At 42.9% G+C, this 26,497-nt stretch overlaps 1 protein-coding gene across 7 annotated transcripts in view; it reads right to left on the bottom strand.

Annotated features, from left to right (window-relative positions):
* Positions 1–6,080: 6,080 nt before the first annotated feature.
* ZNF280D (zinc finger protein 280D) overlaps positions 6,081–26,497 on the bottom strand; it is a 42,495-nt gene continuing 22,078 nt past the window's right edge. For all 7 annotated transcript variants that reach the window (XM_060282673.1, XM_060282674.1, XM_035130598.2 and 4 more), the window contains 9 exons: positions 25,925–26,059; positions 24,854–25,176; positions 20,859–20,996; positions 18,864–18,926; positions 18,109–18,227; positions 17,979–18,015; positions 12,397–12,445; positions 11,136–11,191; positions 6,081–10,492 (listed from right to left, as the gene is read on the bottom strand). In XM_060282673.1, the coding sequence (XP_060138656.1) occupies positions 8,506–10,492; positions 11,136–11,191; positions 12,397–12,445; positions 17,979–18,015; positions 18,109–18,227; positions 18,864–18,926; positions 20,859–20,996; positions 24,854–25,176; positions 25,925–26,059 (2,907 nt within the window). In that variant the 3' untranslated portion in view covers positions 6,081–8,505. The remainder of the gene's footprint in view (positions 10,493–11,135; positions 11,192–12,396; positions 12,446–17,978; positions 18,016–18,108; positions 18,228–18,863; positions 18,927–20,858; positions 20,997–24,853; positions 25,177–25,924; positions 26,060–26,497) is intronic.

Below are 26,497 nucleotides of genomic sequence, written 5' to 3'. Positions count from 1 at the left end.
CCCAGCTGCCCATGATTAGCCCCTACCTTAAAGCGGGTGTCAATAGATTATTCTGTCTCCATGCATAATTTTGACCTCCCTGTTGAGATGGAGGTTGAGGTCAAGAAAACTCCGGTACCAGACCAGGCTGGCTCCCTACCTGCTATAGAGCAGGCTATCTTATTTCCTCTGAAGAAGTATCTGAAGAAGTGTGCATGCACACGAAAGCTCATACCAAAATATAAACTTAGTTGGTCTTTAAGGTGCTACTGAAGGAATTTTTTTTATTTTGCTTCGACTCAGACCAACACGGCTACCTACTTATTTCCTCTTGTAAGTGCCCCAACTTGGAGTGTGTAGGTCTCTTCTTGGGCTTCTCTTAAAACTCTTTGCTACTCACATGCATTGCTAAATTAACAAAAGCCTGCCTTAACTCATTGGACTAGCCTCGAGTAGCTCCTTGTCCCAATCCAGCTTGAATTGCCTTCCTCATCACAGCCCATAGAAATAGGCGGCAGAGAACCCTCTTCTCATCCCTGCTGTTTTATCATGCACTCTGCTAACAGCCCATTTATCAGAATGATGAAGGGGGCTCTCTGGAGAGAGGACATGGCTGAGGCAGTGCAAGCGTGAATGACAGTCCGTCTGCAGAAGATTGACGTTAATGAAACTTGGAATAAACAGGAAGATGAAGAGGGTGGAGAAGCCAGCCAGGGAGCTTGGCTCACTCTGCAAGGGAGAAGGAGCTCACTGTGCCATCCTGGTTGGCTTTCAATTTGCAAATGCTGCCTGTCCTTTTGTTGCAAAATAGCAAGTGCCATGAAGGCGCCTCTGACTTGAAGCTGCCTGTGCTCTTTACACCTGGCCTAGATGTCTGGAACCTGGTGTGCATGTATGCCTATACCAACATATGGGACAAGCAAGCAAGCAATGATAGGAGGGAAATTTGTTACTACTCCTCAGGTTGCCCTTGCTCCTCACCAGATCTCAGATGCAGCTGGATTCCACTGTTACCATTTATTACACCTGTTCATCAACTTTACAAAGTCTCGAAGCAAATTTTACAAAAATTCTAGGATGGCCCAGTCAAATCTGGATGGTTTGTGGGTGTGAGTTGTCGGTTCAGCACATTCATTGCCACACCTGCTTTGGTTGTGGGCACCAGGGAGCATCCACGAACTGGGATTGGAAAACTGAGGGAGGGCAAGTCTCTTCTCTGTATTTTCCACACACACTAGATTATCACAGGTTGACACCTGCCCTTTCACCAGCACCAACAGCAGCTGCTGTGGAACCTGGTCTTAATGAGCTGACTTATTACATAGTTGTAGGGGTGTGATCCAGAAAAACCACAGAAAACTTTAAATGCAAAACATGTGTGATATCCTGGGTTTCCAGGCTTGCAAGTAGATTCCCCACCACCACCACCCCCAACATAAGTGCTAAACTCTGATTAGATTTCCAGGGGGGGGGGGAATTGATAGGTAAGGCAACAAGGAGAAGACAATAGAAAGTGTTGTCTGAATGCAGCCTTAGTCTTTTTTTAATCCCTTTTCCCAGCCCCTCCCCCCAAGAAGCTGGGAGGCCTGTACTTGTATCTGTATCTGTATGGAGGGGTGGAGTACAAAACAGGAAAATCAAGAAGAAGAAATATTAACTTCCTCTACTTTTTGTCCAGAGCCCAGTAGAGGCACAGATCTCTCATTTTATAATTAACAGCAGTTGCAAACTATGGAGAGCCTATGGATGAGTTAAAAGTAAATTAGGTTGCAGATATTTCTGTCAGAACATGTTTTCTCTTCACCTTATGACTTCAGCTAGAGACAGATACCCCTACTTGTTGTTGTTTAGTCGTGTCCGACTCTTCGTGACCCCATGGACCATAGCACGCCAGGCACTCCTGTCTTCCACTGCCTCCTGCAGTTTGGTCAAACTCATGTTCGTAGCTTCAAGAACACTGTCCAACCATCTCGTCCTCTGTCGTCCCCTTCTCCTAGTGCCCTCAATCTTTCCCAACATCAGGGTATTTTCCAAGGATTCTTCTCTTCTCATGAGGTGGCCAAAGTATTGGAGCCTCAGCTTCACGATCTGTCCTTCCAGTGACCACTCAGGGCTGATTACCTTCAGAATGGATAGGTCTGATCTTCTTGCAGTCCATGGGACTCTCGAGAGTCTCCTCCAGCACCATAATTCAAAAGCATCAATTCTTCGGCGATCAGCCTTCTTTATGGTCCAGCTCTCACTTCCATACATCACTACTGGGAAAACCATAGCTTTAACTATATGGACCTTTGAAGGCAAGGTGATGTCTCTTCTTTTTAAGATGCTGTCTAGGTTTGTCATTGCTTTTCTCCCAAGAAGCAGGCGTCTTTTAATTTCGTGACTGCTGTCACCATCTGCAGTGATCAAGGAGCCCAAGAAAGTAAAATCTCTCACTGCCTCCATTTCTTCCCCTTCTATTCGCCAGGAGATGATGGGACCAGTGGCCATGATCTTGGTGTTTTTTTTATGTTGAGTGTCAGGCCATATTTTGCGCTCTCCTCTTTCACCCTCATTAAAAGGTTCTTTAATTCCTCCTCACTTTCTGCCATCAAGGTTGTGTCATCTGCATATTTGAGGTTGTTGATATTTCTTCCGGCAATCTTAATTCCGGCTTGGGATTAATCTAGTCCAGCTTTTCGCATGATGAATTCTGCATATAAGTTAAATATACTTATATGCCCTACCCCTACTATCCTTTCCCAAATGGAAGCACTCTACCTTTTATTTATTGCACACACATCCCATATTTTTCTCCAAGGAGCCCAAGAAGGCATACACAGTTCTCTCCCTCTCTCATTTAATTCCCACAACAAACCCACAAGGAAGCTTTAATCTGAGAAGCAGTGACTGGTCCAATGTAACCTAGTTAGCTGCATGGCCAAATGAGGATTTGAACCCTGGTCTCGCAGGTCCTGGGCAAGCACTCTACCCACTAAACCACACTAGCTTTTGCCAATTGTTTGGCAGTTGAGATTACAGGTAAACTAAAGCTTTTTCTAACAATATGTTGGCTCCCTTTCTGATTATCACACACCTGTCAATGGCCCAGAGCCTCTGCTAAGGTCAGAATGCAAAGCCTCATTTTCTTCCAGCTGCTTCAATGCAACAACCTGAGTTCACCAAGTAATCTACTGCAGACCAGGAAAGAAACATCAAGGTTGCAAATCTGCATTTCTGTCAGCAGATGGCAGTAGAGCTCAAAGGAATGGAACCTGGCTGATATGGGAGAGCTTTGGGAATTTTTCTGGAACTCCTCTGAGGGCAGGAGGGGTTAAGAAGCTTGTCTTCTGTTTATAGCTATCTTTCTTGACAACAAAGTACAGCTTTCCTACAGGCAGTGACAGGGAAATGGTATCATTGATTCTCTGTGTGTCCTTGTGGCTAGGATTCTATTTAGGATGCAAATTGCCAATAGCATTCCTAATGCAGAGCTATAGTTTAAAAAGAATAGCTGCTTTTAAATAATTCAGACAGAAAAGGCACTGAATAAAGTATTAAATCTCCTTAAGAGCCAAAATTTCATGCATTGTTAATAGCAAGGCTCTCTACAAAACTATTTTCAACTTTGCTAAATATACTACACATAATTTTTACACTCTGGAACCACTAATAGAAACAGAATTTACTATTAGGTTTATCAAGTAGATCTGCTTCTCCAGAACATCTGAATCAGGAGAGGCTATGAATGGGGCCAATAAACTAGACGAATCTTAGGATACCAGAGACTCAGAGGAGGAGGTTCCCATGTACAGGAGATAGGCATGTTCTGGATGGAGTTGCAATCCTTCTGAAGGAGCAAGTGCTTAATTTTTTAAATTAAACATAAATCACTGAAAAGTAGGCTGGAGGACACCAACGCTGCCCCACTGATTGTTGAAGTGGAAAGCATAGGTGGCCTGGAAAAAGCATGGAATGTTGGCTGCATTCTCCTATGGGGTAAAACTAGTGTTATGGACAAAGCACCATGGCAGGCAGGCAGTATTGACAAAAACCAGTTTACAGCCAGCCAGTAGAGAGCCCAACCTCATGATGCAAAGCGGTGTAGTGCTACATAAGCAGGGTTAGGGGAAGAATGTTTTAAGAGAAGATTGATGAGATGAAACTAGTGAGCTGCAGCAACACTACCAACATACAAAATAGTGTGCAAAATTAAAAAGTTGGTTCCTAAATGCGTATTTGGACTAAAGACAGGTCCTAGATCTTTTTTATTATTAAATTTTTATTCACTTTTTCTTTTTCTATTGTTACATACATCTCATATCAATAACATTTATATTACATCACCTCTTCCCTCACCTCCTGGGCTTCCCCCAACTTCCACTTCTGGTTTGTTTTCCCCTTATTACATACTGCTGTTTCCTAAAGATCCACTATATTCTTTTATCGTTTTAAATGCTGTTTAAGACAGGTCCTTGATCTGAGAAAGCTGAGAACTGCACTCTGTATTATTCTACATGAATGGAATTGGAATTGAGGCAGGGGCTATTTGAAATGATGGCAACAGAACTGGCAGTAAGCATTTGAAGGCAGGTGCCAGTATGAACTATGAACAAGCAATCATGTTAAGAATGTAGAACATCAAATTCTCCATTTAGAGCCCTTGGAAATCCTGATGATTTGGTTTATAAAAAAAACAACCCAATGTTCTTGCCGTTGCAGCAAATCACTTCAAAAAAATTACAGGCACGGTTGTTACAAAACCCAGGTCCAAATTCTTACTCGGTCAAGTAGACAATACGACTTTAGATATATTTTCTTTCCCTGCATCACAAAGCTAACTCTGGGAGCACTTAGAAAGTCTGGTTGGTGTTAAGTCTGCCTCGGGAGACAATGGAGGAGCACGCCTTTGCAGCCGAAATCAAACTGTTGGAAGGTTGCAGAGCGTGCTTTGGCTGTAGAGACTGATATGGGAGACACACATTTTGTTACAGCTGGGGCCCTTCTTCTTCTCTCTGCGCTCCTCCCAGCATTCATTTCTCCTTTGGGCACAGCTATGGATGCTCAGCTTGACACTGCAGTAGTCTACAAGAGATTCCTAGAGAGTGGGGTTGTTGTTGGCAGACTTCACGTCATGTTTGCAGACACACAAACACAACAAATTCACAAAAGCTGGTAGGGTTGGGTAAAATGAGCACGTGTTCCAATGTGGGTCAAAATCAGCTATTTGGTCATTGGGTCTGTGAAGATGGATCTAAAGTGGTGCTGCTCCCAGATATTGTGTTGAGACATAATGAATTGGAGCTCAGGATCAAGAGCATAAACCTCTTGAAAGCAGCTGCTAGGTGGTTCATTAGGATCCAGCCCATTTTTGTGACTGTACTTTTGTTTTAAAGCAGTTTGTAATGTTGTATTCTAAATTATTTTAACATACTATTACTAATTATTTACTGGAGTAACCACCCCTGAATGTGAATGCTGGAATTAGCCCTAATGGAAGAGGCACTTGCAGAGCAAAGCATTAAGCACTCTCCCAAAACCCAGAGGGAAGATCTGTAATCCAGATTCAACTATAATTAGTTTTCTTCTCGTTGTATTTTACTTATTTTATATTGAAAACTACGTCGAAAGACAGCCATGGGCAAGTAAGCTGGTTGTAAATTTTTGAACACTACAATATTTCTGGGCATATGAGAGTTGCCATCTGTAGCCACTGGGGTTTCAGGGGAAAGAGTCTGTTTTAATTCTAGGAAATCAAGATAATGACACAAGTTCTTCCTGATTTGCGAGACTATTTTTAGATAAAAACGAGGCTGGTGCGCTCTGAGCCTTTTCAGATTTGCATGAAGCCTCCCATGATCCCTCCACTAAAATGTGGGCATATGCTGTGCCTGTGCGAGGGGCCACCACTGGCACTTGTCAGAAGAATTAAATCTAAAACATGTTTACAGCTCTGCTCTAGTCATCAGGTTCCCTTGAGCTTCATGGCTAGATGGAGTTCTCCTTCCTCTCTTGCTCTGCGAAATATTTAATTTCTTTTTTTATGTGTGTACTTCTGCTTGCAGGTGCAGGCAAGAACCCCCCCCCCCCGCTACATCCAGATGTTCTGAAACATCCATCGCATACACAATTCAGTTTAAGGAGAAAAACTGCATCAGTTAAAAGCTGTATTTCAGATGCTGTTTTGTGCTGAGTCATTAATAAACCTATCATTTTTCACTGACAATAAGGCTCTTGGACTTAATTTTCAGAAGTCCAGAAATGTTTTTACACAGCCTTAGGCTGAACTCGTTTGTTATCGATTTTGCCACTATGTTTCACCCAAAGTGAAGGTGGCCCAATTACATCGACCTCCCTTTTGAATTCTGAAAAGTAAAGACACATCTTTATCTAGAGATATTACGGTTTCAGGCATTGGTACAGCTACCACGTACTGAGCTGTCGCAGCTCATTACTGAATTAGTTGGACCTCGGGGAGCTTGGCTGAGATTCCGTCTCATGCTCAGAGACTGGTGCTGCGTTTAAACAAAGAAAAATATGCACTATGTGCCACACAGTTCAAATATTTGAAATTATGTTCTGGTCTGTCAGCAGCAGTTACATTACTGAGCTCTCTAATCTCATCTTATCAAGCACAAGTTCTGCATGGCGTTTCTATCTAGGAGGGGGAATGAGTGGTGCAGGGCACACAGACGCAGCCCTTACACCCTAATCAAAACGGGGCATAATCCACTGGGACACCCCCCCTGCACAATCTTCCATGATAAAAATCCCACTTATTCCAGCTGGTGGACTTACACAAGAGAACATTCCCAGGGATTGTGCCACATGGACTGGTCCTGTTAACTCTTCCACTCTACCACCCACCAATGCCCAAAGACCCACTGTGCCAGAGTTGGCTGCCTCACTTTGCCTCCCAATTCCACATACGGCTCTTCTCAGGCAGCTGGATGGTAGGAAGAGGCATGATGGGCACAAGAAAAATATATTGTGTGGTATACAGGGACTTGTGCATGAAATAACATCCCCAGGCCAGAGTTTCAGTGGACCTGACAGGTTGGCTATTTTCAGGAAGGGAGGCCAAAGTGGATGCACAGGCAACGACCGATTTAGGAGTGGCCAAATGACGCATAATCGCAAACATGACAAACCCAGAAGCAGCCCCAAAACGTCATATAGATGTCACAAGAAGGGGCAGAACAGGCTTATGCGTGCTCTGCTGATACATGTGGGTATCCAGAATGTATCCCCGCACAAAACAAGGAACTTACAGGCAACTGTAGCATAGGCAGGAGAAGGACCCATGAGAAGAGAGGGATTGCCTCGACTCAGAAAACCTCACACGTGCCATAAGCGCATAAAACTGAACACTGTTCCTATGATACATTCACATTTTGTTGCAGTCCAGGCTGTGGTTTAAGGTCTTTAACTATTTAAACATGGTTTTCCTTCAGTAATTCTGGGGTGGAGATGCAAAACAGTTACAGCCTGGGGGTAATAAAAGAAATGTGAGCAAAACACAAGCTAGCGAAGTGATTAATAAAAACACACACATGAACAACAAAATAACTCATCATATTTTCTTGCAAATATTTAATCCAAAATATGTACATCGGTGTCCTAACGGAAGTTCAAAACATGTAAGTTTATTGAAAACAATTCTCAACAAGTTCAAAATCACTTTCTGAAAAGTTCATATAGAGCACTTAAATCAGGGTAATACTTGAGGCAAGCTACTTTAAATGATGTCACACACATTCCTTAACCTAGCTACGTATCAAAATGATTTTCATGCCATCCCCCACCCCTACCCATTTGTTTGTTTTACATAAATTTCAACTAAGAATGTATCAATGACTCTCAAGTCCTTTTTTTTGTAACAGTTTACACATTTCCATATTAGTTTTTAAACTCTTCCCACCCACCTTGTGTTTTGGGGACCTGCTGCGAATTAACAAAAATAAAAATAAAATCAAGACACAGAGGCCATCACATGCCCTATTTCAAACAAGTAAAGTGTCAGGTTTCTGCACAGCTTGCACACTGAGAAACTCACAACTCTATTTACTTTTTTAATAATAATTCCACTTTCATTGAAAGTTTAAGGTAAGCATATTATCATGTAAGATCACATCAATCCTGAGGTGCCAGACCTTCACACAGTTTCCTTCTGAGCATGACGTGACGGGAACAGAATGCAACATCAAACCCAAGCTCACAGTTCTCCAGACTGACGGTGGACCAAACAGCCTTTTATAGAGAAACACCGGTACCCCAAGTATACAAAGACTGCGGCCCCTACAGGGATCTTACTTTGAATCAAATAAATAACATATTTCCCTCTTGGCTTCATGGGTTGGGTCACTGCAGGCAATGGTTCTGGCTTCTGATAGCTCTTTCATATCAGAGGGTCTAATGTCTCATTTGTCACTGCTGAGCTTCGGCATTATTACATAATCCATGGTTCTGTTTCCCCACTTTCCTTCCCAATTGGCACCTGTAAGAGTATACACAGCAACTGGTTCAAAGTGATGCAAATATTCTGCTTCAGCTTGCTTCCTCACTCTCTTCTGCCTGGCTTACTGGTGACTCCACATGGCTAGCAGGGCTGCTCTCTCCAGAAGCAGCAGGATCCTCTAGTTCAGAACCTGGCTCAGCCTTCTTTGCTGAAGGTGGAGCCCCACCTTTCTGGAGAATCTCTGTAGCTTCATATTCAAGGACCTCTGATGGCGTCAGAGGTTCCAGATGAACACTGCCCTGCTCACTCGCATCAGAATGCACAGATTCAGGTTCACTTCTCCTCAGAAACTGTTCAAAACTGACATTTTCTTCATCAGATGCCAATTCTGCTAGCTCAGCTTCATCCAAATCAGCCACCTTTGTCTCGGCAGCAGAGACTGCATCCTTTGAACTTTGGAAAGAGTTGGTTTTATTATCTGAAGCATTCGGGGATTTTCCTTCTTCTATCTGATCACCATTACCCAAATCATTAGATTCTGTGCTTTCGCAAGAGGTCTCAGTTGAACTGGCTTGGGATCCTGGACAGGAGTCTTTCACAGCTGATACAGAAGTACTTTCTTCATGCTCATCAGTTTGATTTTCAAGATGGTCCTTTGAAGCATCTTCTGCAGAGCCTTTTGAACAGAAATGGAGTTCTAAAATGGAGGATTCTTCTCCAGCTGATGGACTTTCTTTACACTTGGCAGCTAAACCTTCATCGTTTTGATTTGCAGGAGTCTCTGCATCTTCATCTTCTAGAGGATCTATGGGGTCATTTGAACAGTCTAAGAGTCCTGAACCAGAGAGGTTTCCTAGAACCAAAGGCGATGTACTTTTTTCACACTCATCTGCTGAATAACATTCACCGTCCTGATTTGCAAGGCTGCCTATTGTGTCTTTGCTTGCAGGGTCCATGGAGTCATTTGAGGAGGCTGAAAATCCTGACTTGGAGTTTTCTAGAACTGAAGGCAATGAATTTTCTTTAACTTCTTGATTTCCAAGAACTGAAGGCAATGGATTTTCTTCAACATCTTGATTTCCAAGGTTACCTGTCTCTTCTTGTCCTGAACCGTCTTTTGAGCAGGCTTGAAACCCTGGATCAGAAATGTTTTCTAGACATGGAGATTTCTCTTCTTTGCATTTGACCACTAAAGAAGCTTCATCTCCTTGATTTGCAAGGTCAACTGCAAGGTCCCCTTCTCCTGTAGAGCCTTTTGAACAAGTATGATGTTCTGAAATGGAGGAGTCTCCCACGGTTGACATAGGCATATTTTCTACACAAGCAGTAGCTAGAAGACCTTCATCAGTTTGATTTGCAAGGGCACCTGTGTCCCCTTCTTTTGCAGGATCATTTGAGCTGGCTGAGTCAAGTCCTGAACCAGAGGAGTTTTCTAGAACCAAAGGCAGTGTTCTTTCTTCACACCCAGCAGCTAGAGGACCATCACCTCCTTGATTTGCAAGGTCCCCTTCTCCTGAAGAGCCTTTTGAAAAAGTATGATGTTCTGAAATGGAGGAGTCTTCCATGGGTGACATAGGCATATTTTCTACACAAGCAGCAGCTAGAGGACCTTCCTCACCTTGATTTACAAAGCTCTCTATGTCTGTTTTTTCTGCAGGGTTTATTGGGTTATTTGAGTTTTCTAAAACCGGAGATGTTGGGTTTTCTTCACACCCAGCAGCTAAAGAACCTTCTTCATCACCCTGATTTGCAAGGTCATCTGAGTTCCCTTCTCCCAAAGAATCTTTTGAGCATGCTTGGAACGCTGGGCCAGAAGTGTTTTCTGGACATGGAGGTATCTTTTCTTTGAACTCAGCTGTGAAAGGGCTTCCATCCCTTTGATTTCCAAGGCCCTCTGTCTCTCCCCCATCTACAGAGCTTATGAAGTCATTTGAGCAGGCCTGAAGCTCTGAAGCAAGACTGTTTTCTAGAACAGGCAATTTATTTTCTTCACACTCAACTTCTAAAGCAGCTTCATTGCTTTGATTTTCCAGATGGTCCTTATCTGTTTCTTCTGTAATGTGTTTTATTTCTGGGCTGAAAAAAGCAAATCCAACAGTTTAGTACTTTAAGAAAACATACTGCTTATATTTTAGTAGCGCCTTTTAAAAAAAACCTCGAAATTAAATAACTCCTCCCTTACTATAAAGCAGTAAGAGCTCACACCTTGGGATAAATTCACCCAACTTTGTCCATTATTGTGCATTAAGACATAGAAAAGTGAAGGAGGGGAAGAGATGGACTTTAAATCTTCTTTCTTTCTCTCTCTCTCTCTCAAATATGTGCAGGTCCCTACCTTAAAAACAAGATTCTTATGTAGACAAAAAGGCACCATCCATGAACAAGTATGAGGGAGTCCAAGCATGGGGGGAAGATGACGACAATAACACCACAAAACAACCAAATTAGGACTGATCATGCCAAGAAGGCATGGAATGTTTTTCTTTCTTTTCTCTTCATTTTTGGCGGGAGGCAGGATAGAGAAGGGAAAGAATAAACCAGGAGAAAGAAGTAGATTACCCTGAAAAAGGACATCACTGTCTGGAACCATGAAGAAGAAGAGCAGCATTATAAACTTATTGCAGGTTCCCACTTGGGATACTTAATTTGGAGATCAGTTTGAAACTGCAATATATTGGATTCACTTTACCTTGTGAGAAGACACAGTGCTTATATTTACCTTGCAGAGACAGATGTTTCTTTTTGCTCTTCAGGTGTATTGAGCCTTGGAATTTTCTGAAATATACATAATATTATTTTTTACAATGCAATGCAATGCAGTGAATTTTAGGTATTGCTAAAGAGAAACGAGTGTTTCCAAAAGACAACCTGGGCTCCCAATGAAGAGTGACCTTCAATGAATATCTAACAAGACCTGTAGAACAACGGGGATCCCAAAAGCTCTTGTAATTATGAGTCTAGAACTGCAGTAAATGAGAAAATGAAGAAGGAAGCATTGGGGACATGCACAGAGAACTGGTGATCACACAGGCCCAAAATTTGTGGCAAGGACAGAATCAGAAAGAGAACCATTTTTTCTGGCTGGGAGGGGAGGGAAGGAATTGTCGCTAAAGAGGAAAGGGGGACATGGCCTCTCAGGTTTTTGGCTTACCAGATGGAGGCATGCCATGCATCTTCATGCAGGTTAGGGAACACAAGGTATTACCAGACCTGCTTGCAAAATATGACTTAGCCCTGTAGTTTTAAGGAACCCAAGCAGTGCAAGTTCTTCAGATTTCCTTCACTCAGCAAAGCCAGTAACACCCTAAGCTTTCCAATGACAAAAGCACATTGCTAGCCCACCTTGCTCACCTGCTCCCATCCTAGGCATGCCTTCTATTTGAGATATCTTAGTTTAAAAGAAAGCTTTCTGCAGAGTGTGGATGTGCTGTGGCAACTTCTGCTCCCCACCCACATGGGCAGGGCCCATCTGGAATTCTTTTGGGATCTGGGATTCCATCTAGGATTCTTTTTTCACTCCAAAGTTACTATACAGTCACACCTCATGTTACGTTTGCTTCATGTTACGTTTTTTTCAGGTTGCGTCCTCCAGTGACCCGGAAGTACCAGAAAGTGTTACTTCCGGGTTTCGCCACTCGCACATGCGCAGTAGCACCAAATCGCGCTTTGCACATGTGCACAAGTGCCAAATCGCACTGCGCACCTGTGCAGATACGGCACTTCAGGTTGCAGGCTTTTTACATTGCAAACGGGCCTCCGGAACGGATCCCGTTTTAATAGTTCAAGCATTAATATCACACAACATACACATAGGAAAGTAACAGTTGCGCTATTGAAAGTTGGCTTAACAGACCACTAGAATATATACACACTGGAGATTATTATGCTGCAGATAAATAAAAATAAAGCTACACACACACTTCTAAATACACTCTAGGTGCATGCCAGTTCAAAAGGTTGAGAACACAAATGTACGCTACCTGGGATGTTTCTTCACTTCCAGTGTTCAATAATGCATCACTAACCAGGCTAAAGAATGAAACAACATTTGTTAATTCTCAGACAGCATATTATCATCAATGTGTTAAAGTCCAGGAAATTAATACTAACACACATTTAAAATTTTCAACTACCGTATATCCTGGCGTATAAGACGACTTTTGAACCCAGGAAAATCTTTTCAAAAGTTGGGGGGCCGTCTTATCCGCCGGGAATAAGATTCTGCGGTCGCCGCATACGGTGGGGGGAGCTCAAAAACGGCCGCAGCCGCATCCCCACCATATGCAGCGACCGTGTAAGCGAGAGGGGACGCGGCACGGGGCTTTCCTTCCTCTTCCCTGCAGGGAAAGCAGCAGCAGCTTACTCGCATGCAAGCAGGCACCGCTTTCTTTCATGGAGCTTTTCTCCCTCCTCCCTCCTGGGAAAGAAAGCGGCATCTGTTTACGCGCGTGTAAGCAACTGCCGCTTTGTTTCCCTGCAGGAAGAGGGGAAAGAAAAGCACAGAAAGAGAAGCAGCTTCTTTCTCCCTCCTCCCTCCTCCTCCTTCCTCCCTCCTCCGTGCAGAGAAAGAAAGCGGCACCCTTTTATGCGCATGTAAGCAACTGCTGCTTTATTTCCCTGCAGGAAGAGGGGAAAGAAAAACACGGAAAGATAGCAGCTTCTTTCTTTCTCTCCCCCCCCCACTCGCCTCCAGAGTGCGAGTGGAGCCGGCTCTGGGCTGCGCTCCCTCCCCTTCTCCCTCTCTCCACCTCCCCTCCCCTCCCTCCGAATGAAATCTACGGTAGTTCAAAATGCTACCTGTAGTTCTTAGCATGCCTGCAAGTAAGTGCATTTAAACATCTGTGCATTTAAGCACTGATGTCTCTCTTTTGGCTTCATTTACTGGTATTTAAAAAGCGGGGAGAGGAAGAGATACAGAAAATTTTTATTTGGTGTGTGTTGGAAGTTTGGGATAAACTCTATATTTTGACTGGAAAAGTAGGGAGTCGTCTTATACGCCCAGTCGCCTTATACGCCAGAATATACGGTATTCTGAAAATCTCCACTGTGAGTCATTGGTTTCCTCCTTCCCTAATGAAACAAGGAGAAGTAGGGCTGTTTTACTCTTTCCATGTTCCATCTACAACATTCTGCATGCAGGTTGTGGAACTACCTAAAGATAGAGGCCCACTTGGCCCCACCTCTCTCTTCCTCCCCAGCTTGTTCCAGGTAGTTGTTTCTGTTAGGAATTGGTTTAGCAGATAACTCTGCAGCATAATGCATTTTCATCTGTGATGCTTGTCTCAGTTTAATAGTTTAATAGTCTATTGTTGGTGAGATTTTTTATTATTTTTTCTTTTTCAAGTCACCATGAGTGCTGCTATTGGAATAGAAGGATAAGGTATGAATTGCTCAAATTAAGTAAATTAATTTCTATTTAAGAGGAAATTCCACTCCCCTCTGCTGTGTTTCCCATTCAACTTTGGGGCTAAACAAAATCTGACGGGAGCAGCCAGACTTGTTTAATCCCACCCAATTATATAGAAATGGGACTAACATGTGAGCAACCAGCATGGCAGCTCCTGTTCACACCTAGGTTAGACTAAGCTTCTTGGGCAAGGCCTGCATTTCTTTTGCCTCTGCATTCTGTAAAGCACTAATGCCCAACAACTGCACTTTCTGAACTGCAAGGTTGTTGCCATTCCTGAACCAAATTATTAGCAAAATGCATACCTAAAAGTTCAGAGATTTGCTGGAAAGAATGGGCTCCCATTTCCCTGCCTATTTTTAACTGAGATGCTCATGGAAAAAGTCTTCCAGCCATAACTCTGCATTTTTGTCCCACAATGAAGGGCTTTCCTGTAGTGTTTGTTGGTAAATATAGACCTCAATCTATCACTTAAAGGGTAGATTTTTCTGCAAATATTTCCCAAAGGCATACTTCATTAGTTATACATTATTTAAATGTATTGACTTCTAAACCACAATAAACAAGCAACTTATCACATCACCATGATTGATTTTCATATTTTATGCTAGAACTCTACTGCAGAAAGAGCAAGAAGAGCACCTCTCCTATAAAACCTTGTAGACTCATAATTTTTAACATACAATTTAACCTTTCAAAAGGCTTTTGTTTAAAGAAATTTCTGATGATTGTATCTTCTTTGTTTATGTGGCACTGAAGTCAATTTTAATCTGCTGAAGTATGGAACTGCACCTCTTACACAGAAATGTTATTAATCATGAATTAAATGATTAATGACCCTACTAAGGCTGCAGCAACATACAAGGCCCTTGGCATAATAAGGAGCTGCATGTGTTTAATTATGAAGGCGAGAGCCAGTGCTAACAGGCTGACATAACTCATTCCATTTTTTGTAACTTTAAAAGGATGTATGTCATTAGCACCCATTTGACAATTATCAAAAGATTCCTCATAGGATTGGCCTTAAAAGCATATACTGTATTTAAAAGCATATCTAACTTATTGTAAGGTCTTATTGATGACTTTAAAATACTACATAGAACCAGGATTATATGTCAAAAATATATGCAGAACATGAAAATCACATTTATATTGTGAAACATTGTATAGCAGTTTATTGTTTCTACTACGTAGTGAGAGGAAAACAACCCACCATGTGCAAAATATGTTATGTCAAAGCCATATGGAAGAGGAGGGAACTTTTACAATCAATACTGTTACTGAAAGTGACCAGGGAAAAAAGACTTCCTTTTCTTGCATTGCTATGTATCAGCTTTGTGGAGAACCCCCGTTACCAAATACAATGTATATTCAGAAAGGAGGAACAGGCTTTTATCTGTGCCAGCAGCTGGCCCAGAGATACAGAAAATAATGTTTTATTTATACTGAAGGTTGATAATTTGTTACTGTAGTTGAAAAAAAGTATGATAAGCTGTCTTATGTTAAAACCTGTCTGACGTAGCAAAAATAAAAATTAAAAAATCTGTATACAGTGGTACCTTTGGTTATGAACTTAATTCGTTCCAGAGGTCCATTCTTAACCTGAAAGCGTTCTTAACCTGAGATGCCACTTTAGCTAATGGGGCCTCCTGCTGCTGGTGCACAATTTCTGTTCTCATCCTGAGGTAAAGTTCTTAACCCGTTCTTAACCCGAGGTACTACTTCCAGGTTAGCAGTGTCTGTAACCTGAGGTACCACTGTATGGGAGACACTGAACATATTTAATTTGACCAACTAAATGCAGTGGTACCTCGCAAGACGAATGCCCTGCAAGACAAATTTTTCGCTAGACAAAAGCGTTTTGCGATCTGAGGTTGACTCGCAAGACGAAGCTGTTGTCAAGCTGTCTATGGCCGCGCTTCGCAAGACGAAGCCGCCCAACAGCTGACCCGCGCTACAGCTGATACAGAAGGCAAAGGAAGATCAGCTGTAGCGCGGGTCAGCTGATCTTCCTTTGCCTTCTTCCCGCACCAGAGCTGGTTCCCCTTTGTGTTCCGCTCGTCTCTTCCGGTTGCCGCTCACCGCTGCTGCGCTTCGGCCCTGGCAGAGACGAGCAGAACACAAGAGGGAACCAGCTGTAGCACGGAAAGAAGGCAAAGGAAGATCAGCTGTCAGCTTCCAGCGCTTGGCTCAGGGGACTGGCGGTGGCGGCGCTTGCTCTCTTGGCTCGGGGAAGGCAGTCAGGCAAGAGAGCAAGCGCCTGCCTGCCTTCCCGGAGCCAAGCGCCCGCAGCGCTTGGCTCGGGGGACTGACGGCAGCAGCGGTGCTTGCCTTCCCCGAGCAAGCGCTGCTGCCGCCGCCAGTCCCCCAAGCCAAAGCGTAGTGGGCACAGCACTTGGCTCGGGGGACTGGCGGCGGCAGCGGCGCTTGCTCTCTTTGCTTGGGGAAGGCAGGCGGCAGAACCCCCGGAGCCAAAGCGCAGTGGGCGCTGCTTGCCGGGGCTGTCGCCGCCTGCCTCCCTGCCTTCCCCGAGCCAAGCAAGCAAGCGCCGCCGCCGCCAGTCCCCCAGAGCCCATAGGAACGCATTAAGTTTCAATGCATTCCTATGGGAAACCGCGACTCGCAAGACAAATTTTTCGTAGGACGAATTGACTCCTGGAATGAATTAAATTCGTCTTGCGAGGTACCACTGTAAGAATACAAGCTGCTGCAACAATGGTAAATTTCACATCCCTCAAACAGGTTAGCACTACAAAAAATAGATGGGAGCTCATTTTTTAACAGGGTGTAACAAAAGGCATTTGAACAACTGGCAACAGGCTCAGGCTAGGCTCGACAACAGCAAACTACTTCTTCATACAAAGCACAATATGCTTTTGGAACTCACTGTCACAAGATATGAAGGTGGCTAATAGTTTAGCTCAGATGGTTTTAAAGGTGGATTTAGGCAAATCATGAAGAAGAGCTTCATCAACTGTTATGATTGCTGGCAGAATTGCCAGATTCATAGACAGTGTACCCTGAATGCCAATTGTGGATGGTGGGGGCAGCAGCAGAGAAGGGCTGGCCACTGTGGGAAAGAGGGGGCTGAATTAGATGGGCCCCCTTTGGCCTGATGCAGTACACAGAGGAACTCCATCAGCTTGGGTGGTTGCTTCCTCATTTATAAGGATGCATCAGAACACTACAATTTATTAGATAAAGCACTGTAATTAGACTTGGGTTGTGATTCCAAAAGAAGGCACTTCAGGGATGCTAAGCAGAGATTTTAAACCCCCCCCCCAAAAAAAACAACAACAACTGTCTATCACACACACTCAAACACATATGCTTGAAATATGGCTTGACACACAGTATTGGGGGGTATTATTTGCCAAACATAAACCTCATGTCCCCAAAAACACTTGAAGCAAGTTGCATTTTTAAAAAAATCCTGGCCTTTGTGTATGTAAAGGGACACCTGACCATTAGGTCCAGTCATGACCGACTCTGGGGTTGCAGGGCTCATCTCGCTTTATTGGCTGAGGGAGCCGGCGTACAGCTTCCAGGTCATGTGGCCAGCATGACAAAGCTGCTTCTGGCGAACCAGAGCAGCACACGGAAACGCTGTTTACCTTCCCGCAGGAGCGGTACCTATTTATCTACTTGCACTTTGACGTGCTTTCGAACAGCTAGGTTGGCAGGGGCAGGGACCAAGCAACGGGAGCTCACCTTCTGATTGGCAAGCCCTAGGCTCTGTGGTTTAACCCACAGCACCCCCTGCGTCCCTTATTTTGTGTATGTAATGTGGTTGTTGTTTAGTTGTTTAGTCGTGTCCGACTCTTCATGCATCAATGCCTTGTCGTGGCGAAGGGGCTTGCATAACTCAGAGAAGCTATGAGCTATGCCGTGCAGGGCCACCCAAGATGGACAAGTCATAGTGGAGAGTTTTGACTAAACGTGATGCACCTGGAGAAGGAACTGGCAAGCCACTCCAGTATCCCTGCCAAGAAAACTCTATGGTGTATGTAATAAAGCTTAATAAAAATATTTAAAAGGGAATTTGCAACCAAACTTGCTTCTGTATCATAGAATAGGTATCTACTCTTTGTTTCTATGCTGAAAGACCATCAACACAAACACCCAACTGACAAACAGTTAATCCCAGAAACTTACTGAGAAAGGTTTTCAGCAACCAGATAGTCTGAGGGAACTGGAATTAAAGAGAAGATCAGTAGTGTTAAAAACCATCAAAAAGACAACAGGCTAACATCTGGCTTATGTCAGAGGTACATGAGCCACATACCATTTTCGATAATCACTTGACAAGTATGAGTAAGGTTTTCGTTCAAGTGCGTAGCCATATCATCCAAGCCGGAAGCATCAGTTAGGAACTCACAATTAAGACAAACAAGAGTAACACCCCTAGGGAAAAAAAGGAAGAAGTAACCCTGAGTGCAAGGGAGGCAAAAGGTTACAAAAAGCTTCTTCTGACCATGTCATGTGAAGTCAACTATGCACTGGACTAATATATACATAAAACATATTAGGAACATGTTTGTTCCAAGAATTTCTCATAAGCAGTGCATATATGAATAATATTATTGGAAAGAACAATACTACAGTAAAGGTTGCACTTTTTTTGGTAAGCAAAGTTATCAGTGCCCGCCCCTCCCTGGATGGTTTTCCTTATAACTTCTGGATACGTGCAATTGCTGACATGTGGAAAAATGGATTCAAAACAACAAATCATGATGATGAGCAAAATTTAACAAAGAAAAGAATCAGCATCACATCTCAGAACATCAGAAAAATCAAGAATTTTGGCTTGGATATTAGTTTAGGGTTGTCTCATTTTATGAAGAAAGCTTTGCATTCTCAAAACAAAAGCTTTATATAAGAAATAAAAGTTAGATGGAATCCAGATAACATGCACACATCTTAAATCCAATTCAACAGTAACTGAAATTGCAATCTAAAATACACTTGGGGACTTATCCAAGGATTGTGATGCATGTTGCAAAAAATGTACACCTTAAAAAAGAAAAAGGAGATGGTTACCTCAGATCTTCTGAATGAGTCTTATAAATCCAAAATCGTTTACTTTGTCGAGCACTGTGAAAACTACAAGATAATAAAATAGCTGAAATGGACTTCCTAAAGAAATGTCCCCGTCCCCCCATATTATATAATACAACATTAAACAATAAGACTGCAATCTAAGGTATAAAAACAAGCAGATGCCTAGTCATTCTTGAGCCCAAAGATTCTGCTGCATGACTGGGAGATGCTTCTGCTAGTGAAGGAGGGTGTGCCACTGATTTCAGCCGCTATCCAGACACCTCTGTTAAGAACCGGAGATTCCTCCAGAGCAACTTTTGAGAGGAGAGGAGAAGCAGGGAGAAATCGGCAAGCCTATCCATACAAAGGAAAGTGTATGGAACAGGTTCCTTGGATCCAAATATATCTTCCTACAACTTCATGTACATTACCAGAAATAGCATCTCTTGCTTTGCTTGTCAAAGCTACACCAGTGATATACAGAGTAAGCCACAGAGGCTTCTACAGGGCTTCCACTTCCCTGCAAAGTCCACGTGACCAGAACTGCTAGAAGAAACATATAACAGCTAAAGGGCATGACTATTTTTTTAATTTAATATAAATTGGTTTATATAAACAAAAGCAACAATAGGCAACCGTCTTACCTATATGTTCTCCTAGTCTCTAGTTTTGTTTCTACCTTTAAGACTGAAAGGAGAGTCCATCTGAGATCAATCTTCTTCAACAACCTATCCTGGGAAGTCTACTTTTTTATGTGCTGCACCTATTTATTTTAAATATGTTCTATCATAGACAGGAACCAGTGACACTGGCTCAGCCCCCTTTCTCAAGATGGCTACTGTCAGGAAGGAAAAAGAATGAGACCCATTTGCCCAGCCTCTTCTCCTTTGTTTCCCAAGTTTTTGGTAGCAGCTGCTCCCTGGTTACAACATCAGGAAAGAATAATAAGCTCAACTATCCTGGTTCCAAAGGCATGCCAAGTAGTAGTTGTTCCTGTACCAGATCTGAGTGTGGCCAAATTTTGAGAATCTTTTGTAATCTGCTTTTGAGAACTGCTTGGGGTTAAAGAGCAAGACATAAGTATTCTGAATGAATGAATAAAATGAATAAAATATTTTTATCCACTGCCTTCAGCAGTGCTTCCAGGGTGGGTTTACAAAAACCTAAAATATAACAAATTGTAGCATGTTAAAATGGCAATACGTTATGCTCTAGGTCAAAACTTGAGTTTTTTAAAAAATGGGCAAGAGGAACAGGAGCTTTTTCAATTGTAGCATGAATGCTTCAGAATGCTCTCCCTAGGAAGGCATTTATGGCTCCGTCATTATATACTTTCCAGAACCAGTTGAGAACCTGACTCTTTAAAGAGATCTCTGGGGGAGGCTAAACCAACAGAGGTTTTTTGTTTGTTTGTTTGTTTACTTCTGAAGAGCTGGATTTTCTTCACTGCTTTTCTGACTACTGATTTTATTACAGAATTTTATTGTGCTGCTCTGGTATTGCTTTGATTATTTTTCTATTTTTACACTGTAATCTTCCTTAGTGGAAGAAAGCAGCCTAGCTTTTTTTTTTCTAAAAAAATGAAGCATAAAATGCCAATTTACCTTTATAAATCAGGTGACAGAGGACACTAAAGCCATGCAGAGCCCCAATCTTCCATTAATGCAGCTGTGGCATTGCAGTATAGCACTGGCTGAGAGACAGTATGCTCCTTGCCCACCTCTTCTCTCCCAGAGCAGAAGCCCCCAGCCTCAGCTTTAACCATACTGAAAACTAACCAGGCTTCCAACCACCAACAAGCAGGTTTCAAATATTGTTTAAGGGGGAAACCTACCCAGGAGTAATCCTGGTTAGGGTCAGTGCCCATACAAGGGGAGGCGGTGTTAGGGCTGCACTGAGGCACAGGCTTGCTGCAATATAAAAAGACCAGAAATCTACCAGAACAGAAACAAACTACAGACATAATTTAACAACTTGAGGCTGAAGATTTCCTACCTCATCATATGATTCACGTAGGCTTTGCTGCAGCTAGTGCTGTATCTGCATAAACTACAGTGAACATAGGCTGGAAAGTGGCTGGCGAATGTCCTTATATCAGAATAACACTCAATGCACTTCTGAATATTCGGGCACCTAATATGAACCAATGTCAGAATTAGTATGCAGTATTAAGAAAAAGGTTAAGTTCCCGTTTCAAATCATTATTTATTTCCAGAAAAGCTTGCTTAGTTGTTAATAATAATAATAACAATAATAACAACAACAACAACAACAACAATAATAATATATTTATACCCCACCCATCTGGCGGGGTTTCCCCAGTCACTCTGGGCGGCTTCCAACAGAAATATTATAATACACTAATTTCTTAAAGATTAAAAGCTTCCCTAAACAGGGCTGGAGAAAAGACTCTGGATTTTGAATTCTGTTTTATAACATCCCCCAATCTTTAGAAATATGCTTTCCAGAGGACCTTCCAGGGTGGGAGTCGGTGTGGCATAAGGGAATGAAGTGGGAAGGGCCGCTGGGAAGCTGATGGGAGGAGCTCCAAGGGGCATGTGGCATTCTGAAAATAGCCTTCTTTACTTCAAGGCCTTATGGATACTGGGCAAACAGGTTTGCAATGCTTAACCAACTTCAAGAAGTGAAAAAGGTTTATAAATGTGTATAAAGGTTGCAACTGTCAAAGGTTCTTCATATGAACATCTTCCTCTCTCTTGCTTTTAACAGCAATGGGGCAGAGGCGCCCTCCACTTGGCTCCAGTTCAGGCACATGCCCAAGACTGTTTTTACTGTAAATGTATTTTATCTGCATAGTTTTTACTGCTACTGTAGCAGAGAACCAATACAAGACTATGATCAGACCCCACACGTTGGAACGTGTACAGATAAGAGTGACCAAGGTGATAAAGGGTCTGGAAACCAAGCATTATGAGGAATGGCTGAGGGAGTTGGGTAAGTTTAGCCTGGATAATAGGAGGCTGAGAGGAGATATGATAACCATCTTCAAATATCTAAAGGGCCACTACAAAGAAGATGAAGCAAGCTTGTTTTCTGCTGCTCCAAAGGGCTAGATCCAAACCAATGGCGGCAAAAGTTAAGGAAATTCTAACTAAACATCAAGAAGCACTTTCTGATGGTAAGAGCTGTTTGACAGTGGAACAAAGAGATTGTGATTCCACTTCCGGTTCGTCGCGGCGGTGAGAAGGACGCAGGGACTTCGCGTGCCGAGGTCCCTGGCTTCTCGGAGGGGGGGGGAAGTCCGCAGAGCGAGCGGACTCCCCGTAAAAGCACCGGATAGAGAGTTCCGGTGACTTAGGCGTCCAGCGGCTGCTCCGTTTGGCGGATCCCCCGCCGCGCGAGAGCTCAATAGAGCGATCGCGAACTGGCGGGGTTGAACCGCGGGAGCCATTTTGGGCCACATCTTACCTCCGGGAAGCGAAGCTCCGAGTCCTGACCCGGCAAGCGGCGGATTCTTCCGATTTAAATCAAAGATTTCCAAAGAAGTAAGTGGAATTTTGATCTGGACTTTAAATTTGCCGATTGGAAAAATAGGAGAGACTTTAAAGAAACGGAAGCCGGTCTCTTCCTAATGGGAAACTGGGAGGCGTTTTTTAAAAAAAACCTAAGCCGAACAACGAAAGAATTTGGAGTTGTGGACCCGAAAGGGAAAAAAAGACTCTTTTGGAACCATCTCAGCCCCCGAGTCCGGCCCCCCTTGAGGTACAGCGGAATTAAGGGGAAGAGCGCTTTGACAGCTGTCAAAAGCTGTCAAACTGTTAAAGACCGGGTGGATTGACTGTATTGTTGTGAACAGTAAAAAATTGCTTGAAAACGTGATAGAACTTTGTAAATTGGAAATAAGAACGGATTTGGGATTGAGTTAAGAACCAAGGAAAAGAACAGCCAAAATGGAGTCGATCGTCTGAGAAAGGAATTTTCCAGTATCCATTGTTCCCTACCCCGTTTATCTGCGGTTACGAGAAGTATGAAAACAAAGCTTTCTCGAGCCTTCCAGGAGACTGTGCTGAGCTATTTGCTGTCATGGGAAGACTTTTACAAGGAACGGCAACATCCCAATTTATCATCAGTCGAGACTGAAGTCCAAGTCCAGGACTTAGAGGATAATTTAGATTTGGAGACAGCTGAGTCGGAGATTGTGTGTGAGGAGAAACAACTGGATGAAAGCATTGAAGAGGATTTGGACTATGACAAACTTGTTTGGGATGAAGCAAAATATGGATTTCAAAAGGGAGAAAAACAAGCAGAACAAGAAGATGAGAGACAAAGGAACTTAAAGACTAATGGAATTGAAAATCCTGGAGGGGTTAAAATGTGGAGTGGTATTTTTGAGGGATGGGAAGGACAGGGGCAGGGGGGGGCAAAGGTCTGGAGATGGATTTGGGAAAGAATGGGTGTGGGGTAAAATTTTTAGTTAAAAGGTATTGTTTTGGTTTCTGAAAGACGGTTTTCGAAATCTTGGCCTGATAATGGAATTGCTGAACCAATTGGGGGAAAAAAGACTTAGGGAGAGGAGATGGAAGGTTAAAAAGAAAGGGGAAAAAAAGTTATGTTTTCCTAAGGGAGTATAAGAATGGTTTGGGAAAGAATTTTTAAGTTATTGTAAATTTTTATAAGTTAAGTGAGGTGTTTAGGCAGAAAGCTGCCTACCCCCCTCTCCTTATTCTGAGACACTCAGTGGCAGGGGGTGTCCAGATGGGTGAGGAGGAAATGGAACCTTGGAAGTGCTGTGCCCTGCGGGCTCTTCTTGTGGCAGGAGGGGAACTGTGGGAGGGCAGCATGGAAAAGGAGGAGGATTGAGTTAACTACTATAAGATTAAGATTTGAAACTGAGTTGGAAAATTCGCCACAAGTAATCAGAATTTTTTTAGGAAAACCATGAGGAAGACTATCGAGGGAGTCGCAATCAAAATGTTAAAATAATAAGAACTGGGAAGTTCCAACTTTTCCCAATTTTCTTTTTCTCTTTTTCTTTTCTTTTCTGTGTTTTATGTCAGCAAATATGATTATGAAAGAGTTGGGGGATGCAAATCCCCATAACTCCTTCCTCCCTGTTCTCTCAGTGGCAGGGGGGGGATATGGGGGGGAGGAGGGAGGGGGGAAGCTGAACCCAACTCTCAATTGGACCCCTTTGATTCTTAAAGCACACGGGTTCCACTGGTGGCAGAAGTGGACCGGTGGGTGGAGGGAAAACGAAGGGACAGTGTTATATTATATGTTTTGTTTGTGTCTGTCTTGTTTGAAAATCAATAAAAATCTTTTTTTTTAAAAAAAAGAGATTGTGATTCCTTGCAGGGGGTTGGACTAGATGACACTTGGAACTTAACTCTGATTCTATCTCACTGCATCTCTCCATGCCAATGTCTCCCTACAGAGGCACATGCTCTTGGGCAAAAAGTCTCTTTTGTGCACACACTTTTATAGCCATGGTTATTTAGTCAGTCACAGCAAAAGAAAGGAGCAGTGGGGAAGCTTTGGGAAGGATTTAAAGGAAAAGTGCTCAAACTGGAGTGCCAGCCCCCTGTCTTAGGCTGGCTCAGTTAAGTCTACTGTGTATCATATAAGGTTCGCATTAAGCTAGCTGCTGTCACTAAGTGTTTGAAAGCCGATAGCCCATAAGTTTAAAAACCTACACAATTTAAGAAAAACATACTATTCTTACTTGTACAGTCCTTAAGATGATCTATTGAAATAAATTCCTACTTAAACTGCTGCCTCTAAAGGTCCTATTTGGGAGAAAGGGAACCCTTATCCTGGGGAACTGATCCAAGTGACACTTGCATCGCCAACCCTCTTTAATGATCAGAACATACCCACCCACTGAACAAGGCCCAAACAGTTGGCCATTCCAATCAAAATTAATCTTGTTACCATTCTATTGATTCAGAAGAGCTCAAGTTCTATTTCCTTTTCTATTCCGATCAGTTAACATTCAAAACTACACTCTGGAAAGCTACCAGAAGACATACCTTAGATTATTTAATGCTGTATTTGCAATTTTAGTGTTTCTTTTGCTGCCGCTGGCGGCAATGCTGCTGCTGCTGCTGCTACTACTACTGTTATCATGGGTGGTCCTCAGACCTTGCTTTTTCTGTATGCTCAGCGGCTTCAATTTTGGCTTTACTTTATTTGCATTCGTTTTGTTATGAGCCGTTTTAGCACTTGTCACTTTAGCTGCACTTGTCACTTTAGCTGCACTGGTGGACAAGTGTAAAGTAGATGCACTTGGGATGACAGGAGATGCAGTTGCTGATCCAGGCTGAAGAGATCCAGCAGAAGCTCTGATGGTAACCTAGAAACATGAGACCCGGTAAACTCTCTCCTAAATGAATGGCAATCATTTATCTTGCTGAAAAGACTTGCAAGAACTGTGCATGGATAACACACGGCTGAGCAGTTCTGAGCAAGCTGCATTTCAGGGGCTGGAATAAAGGACCCTTGGTGTACCTGCCAACGCTACAATTCTGTTATTGTAACCCTCAGACTACTTTGTCAGAGGCAATGGCTAGCAGCATGCCCACCATGAGATCAGTGCCCAACCAATCACAGCTAGAGCCTCTGCTGCAATACACATTAAAGCAATGAAAGCCAAACTCCCCTCCCACCTACTCATATAAAGCACACAAACACATACACACAGCAGGGGGAAATCCATTAAAGGGTCCATGGTGGATGAAACTATCTGTTTTGCATAGTGTATGTCCAAATTTATTTGTAGCTGGTCACCCATCTAATGTCAGGTCAGGCAACCCAAGCAGGGCTGAACTTCTGCAAATCTAGGAGAGCAGAACAGATGCCACCACAAAGAAGGCCTCTATCTGCTGCAGATTTCCCAGGAAGGTTTTAAATGTTGTTAAAAGGTGCCTAGAGTTGAACCTTTTTGCAGAGAGCCTCTAGAGAGCCTTTGTATGATTTTCAAGTCCCCTCCCCACAAAAAACCCCAGCAGCAGTGGAGAACACATGAACACACACCACTCTCTCTTGCCATTTCTCTGTAGCCATTTCCCCCAAATAAGCACTACATGATGCTTTAAGCTTACTTTGGTTCCTGGAGGCAATCCCTCTAACTGAACAGGTTTTTTAAATGTCCGGTGATGCTGAGATTTGTGATCCATTTTCTCTTTGCATGTCAAGAACTGGAGTCTACACTTGGTACAACGATGTACTCCTTTTTTCTTTTTTTAAAAAAGAAAAATATATTTAAGCCAAAACATACTGATGAAATGGAGAATAGAAGCTTAACATTCCAGGGGGTTTCAAAAATCATAAACAGTGCAAAAGTGATGAGCAGTGGCTGCAAGCAATAAAGGACTAATTGTATTCATTATCAACAAAACCCTGCACTAAGTTATTGATAGAAAATAATCACAAACAATTCACATTAATTACACACCATCAGATAAGGTTGTATCCAATGTGATGTTCAGTGCACTTGTTCCACTAGTGAAATGTTTGCACCAGGGGAACCTTGCAGCCGCAAAGAAGGCACAAAGTTATCACCAATGCACTGCATAGTGAGTTTCTACTAGCACAACTGTTGCACTGGATTCCTGTTAGGCAAAATTAAAGCTCACAATCGCACTAGCAGACACAGAATGTTGGATACAGCACAC

This window comes from Zootoca vivipara, chromosome 14 (assembly GCF_963506605.1).
Source record: "Zootoca vivipara chromosome 14, rZooViv1.1, whole genome shotgun sequence".
In the NCBI taxonomy this organism is placed as follows: Eukaryota; Metazoa; Chordata; class Lepidosauria; order Squamata; family Lacertidae; genus Zootoca; species Zootoca vivipara.
Note: the sequence above shows the minus strand (reverse complement) of the source record. Positions and strands in the feature narration are given on the sequence as shown.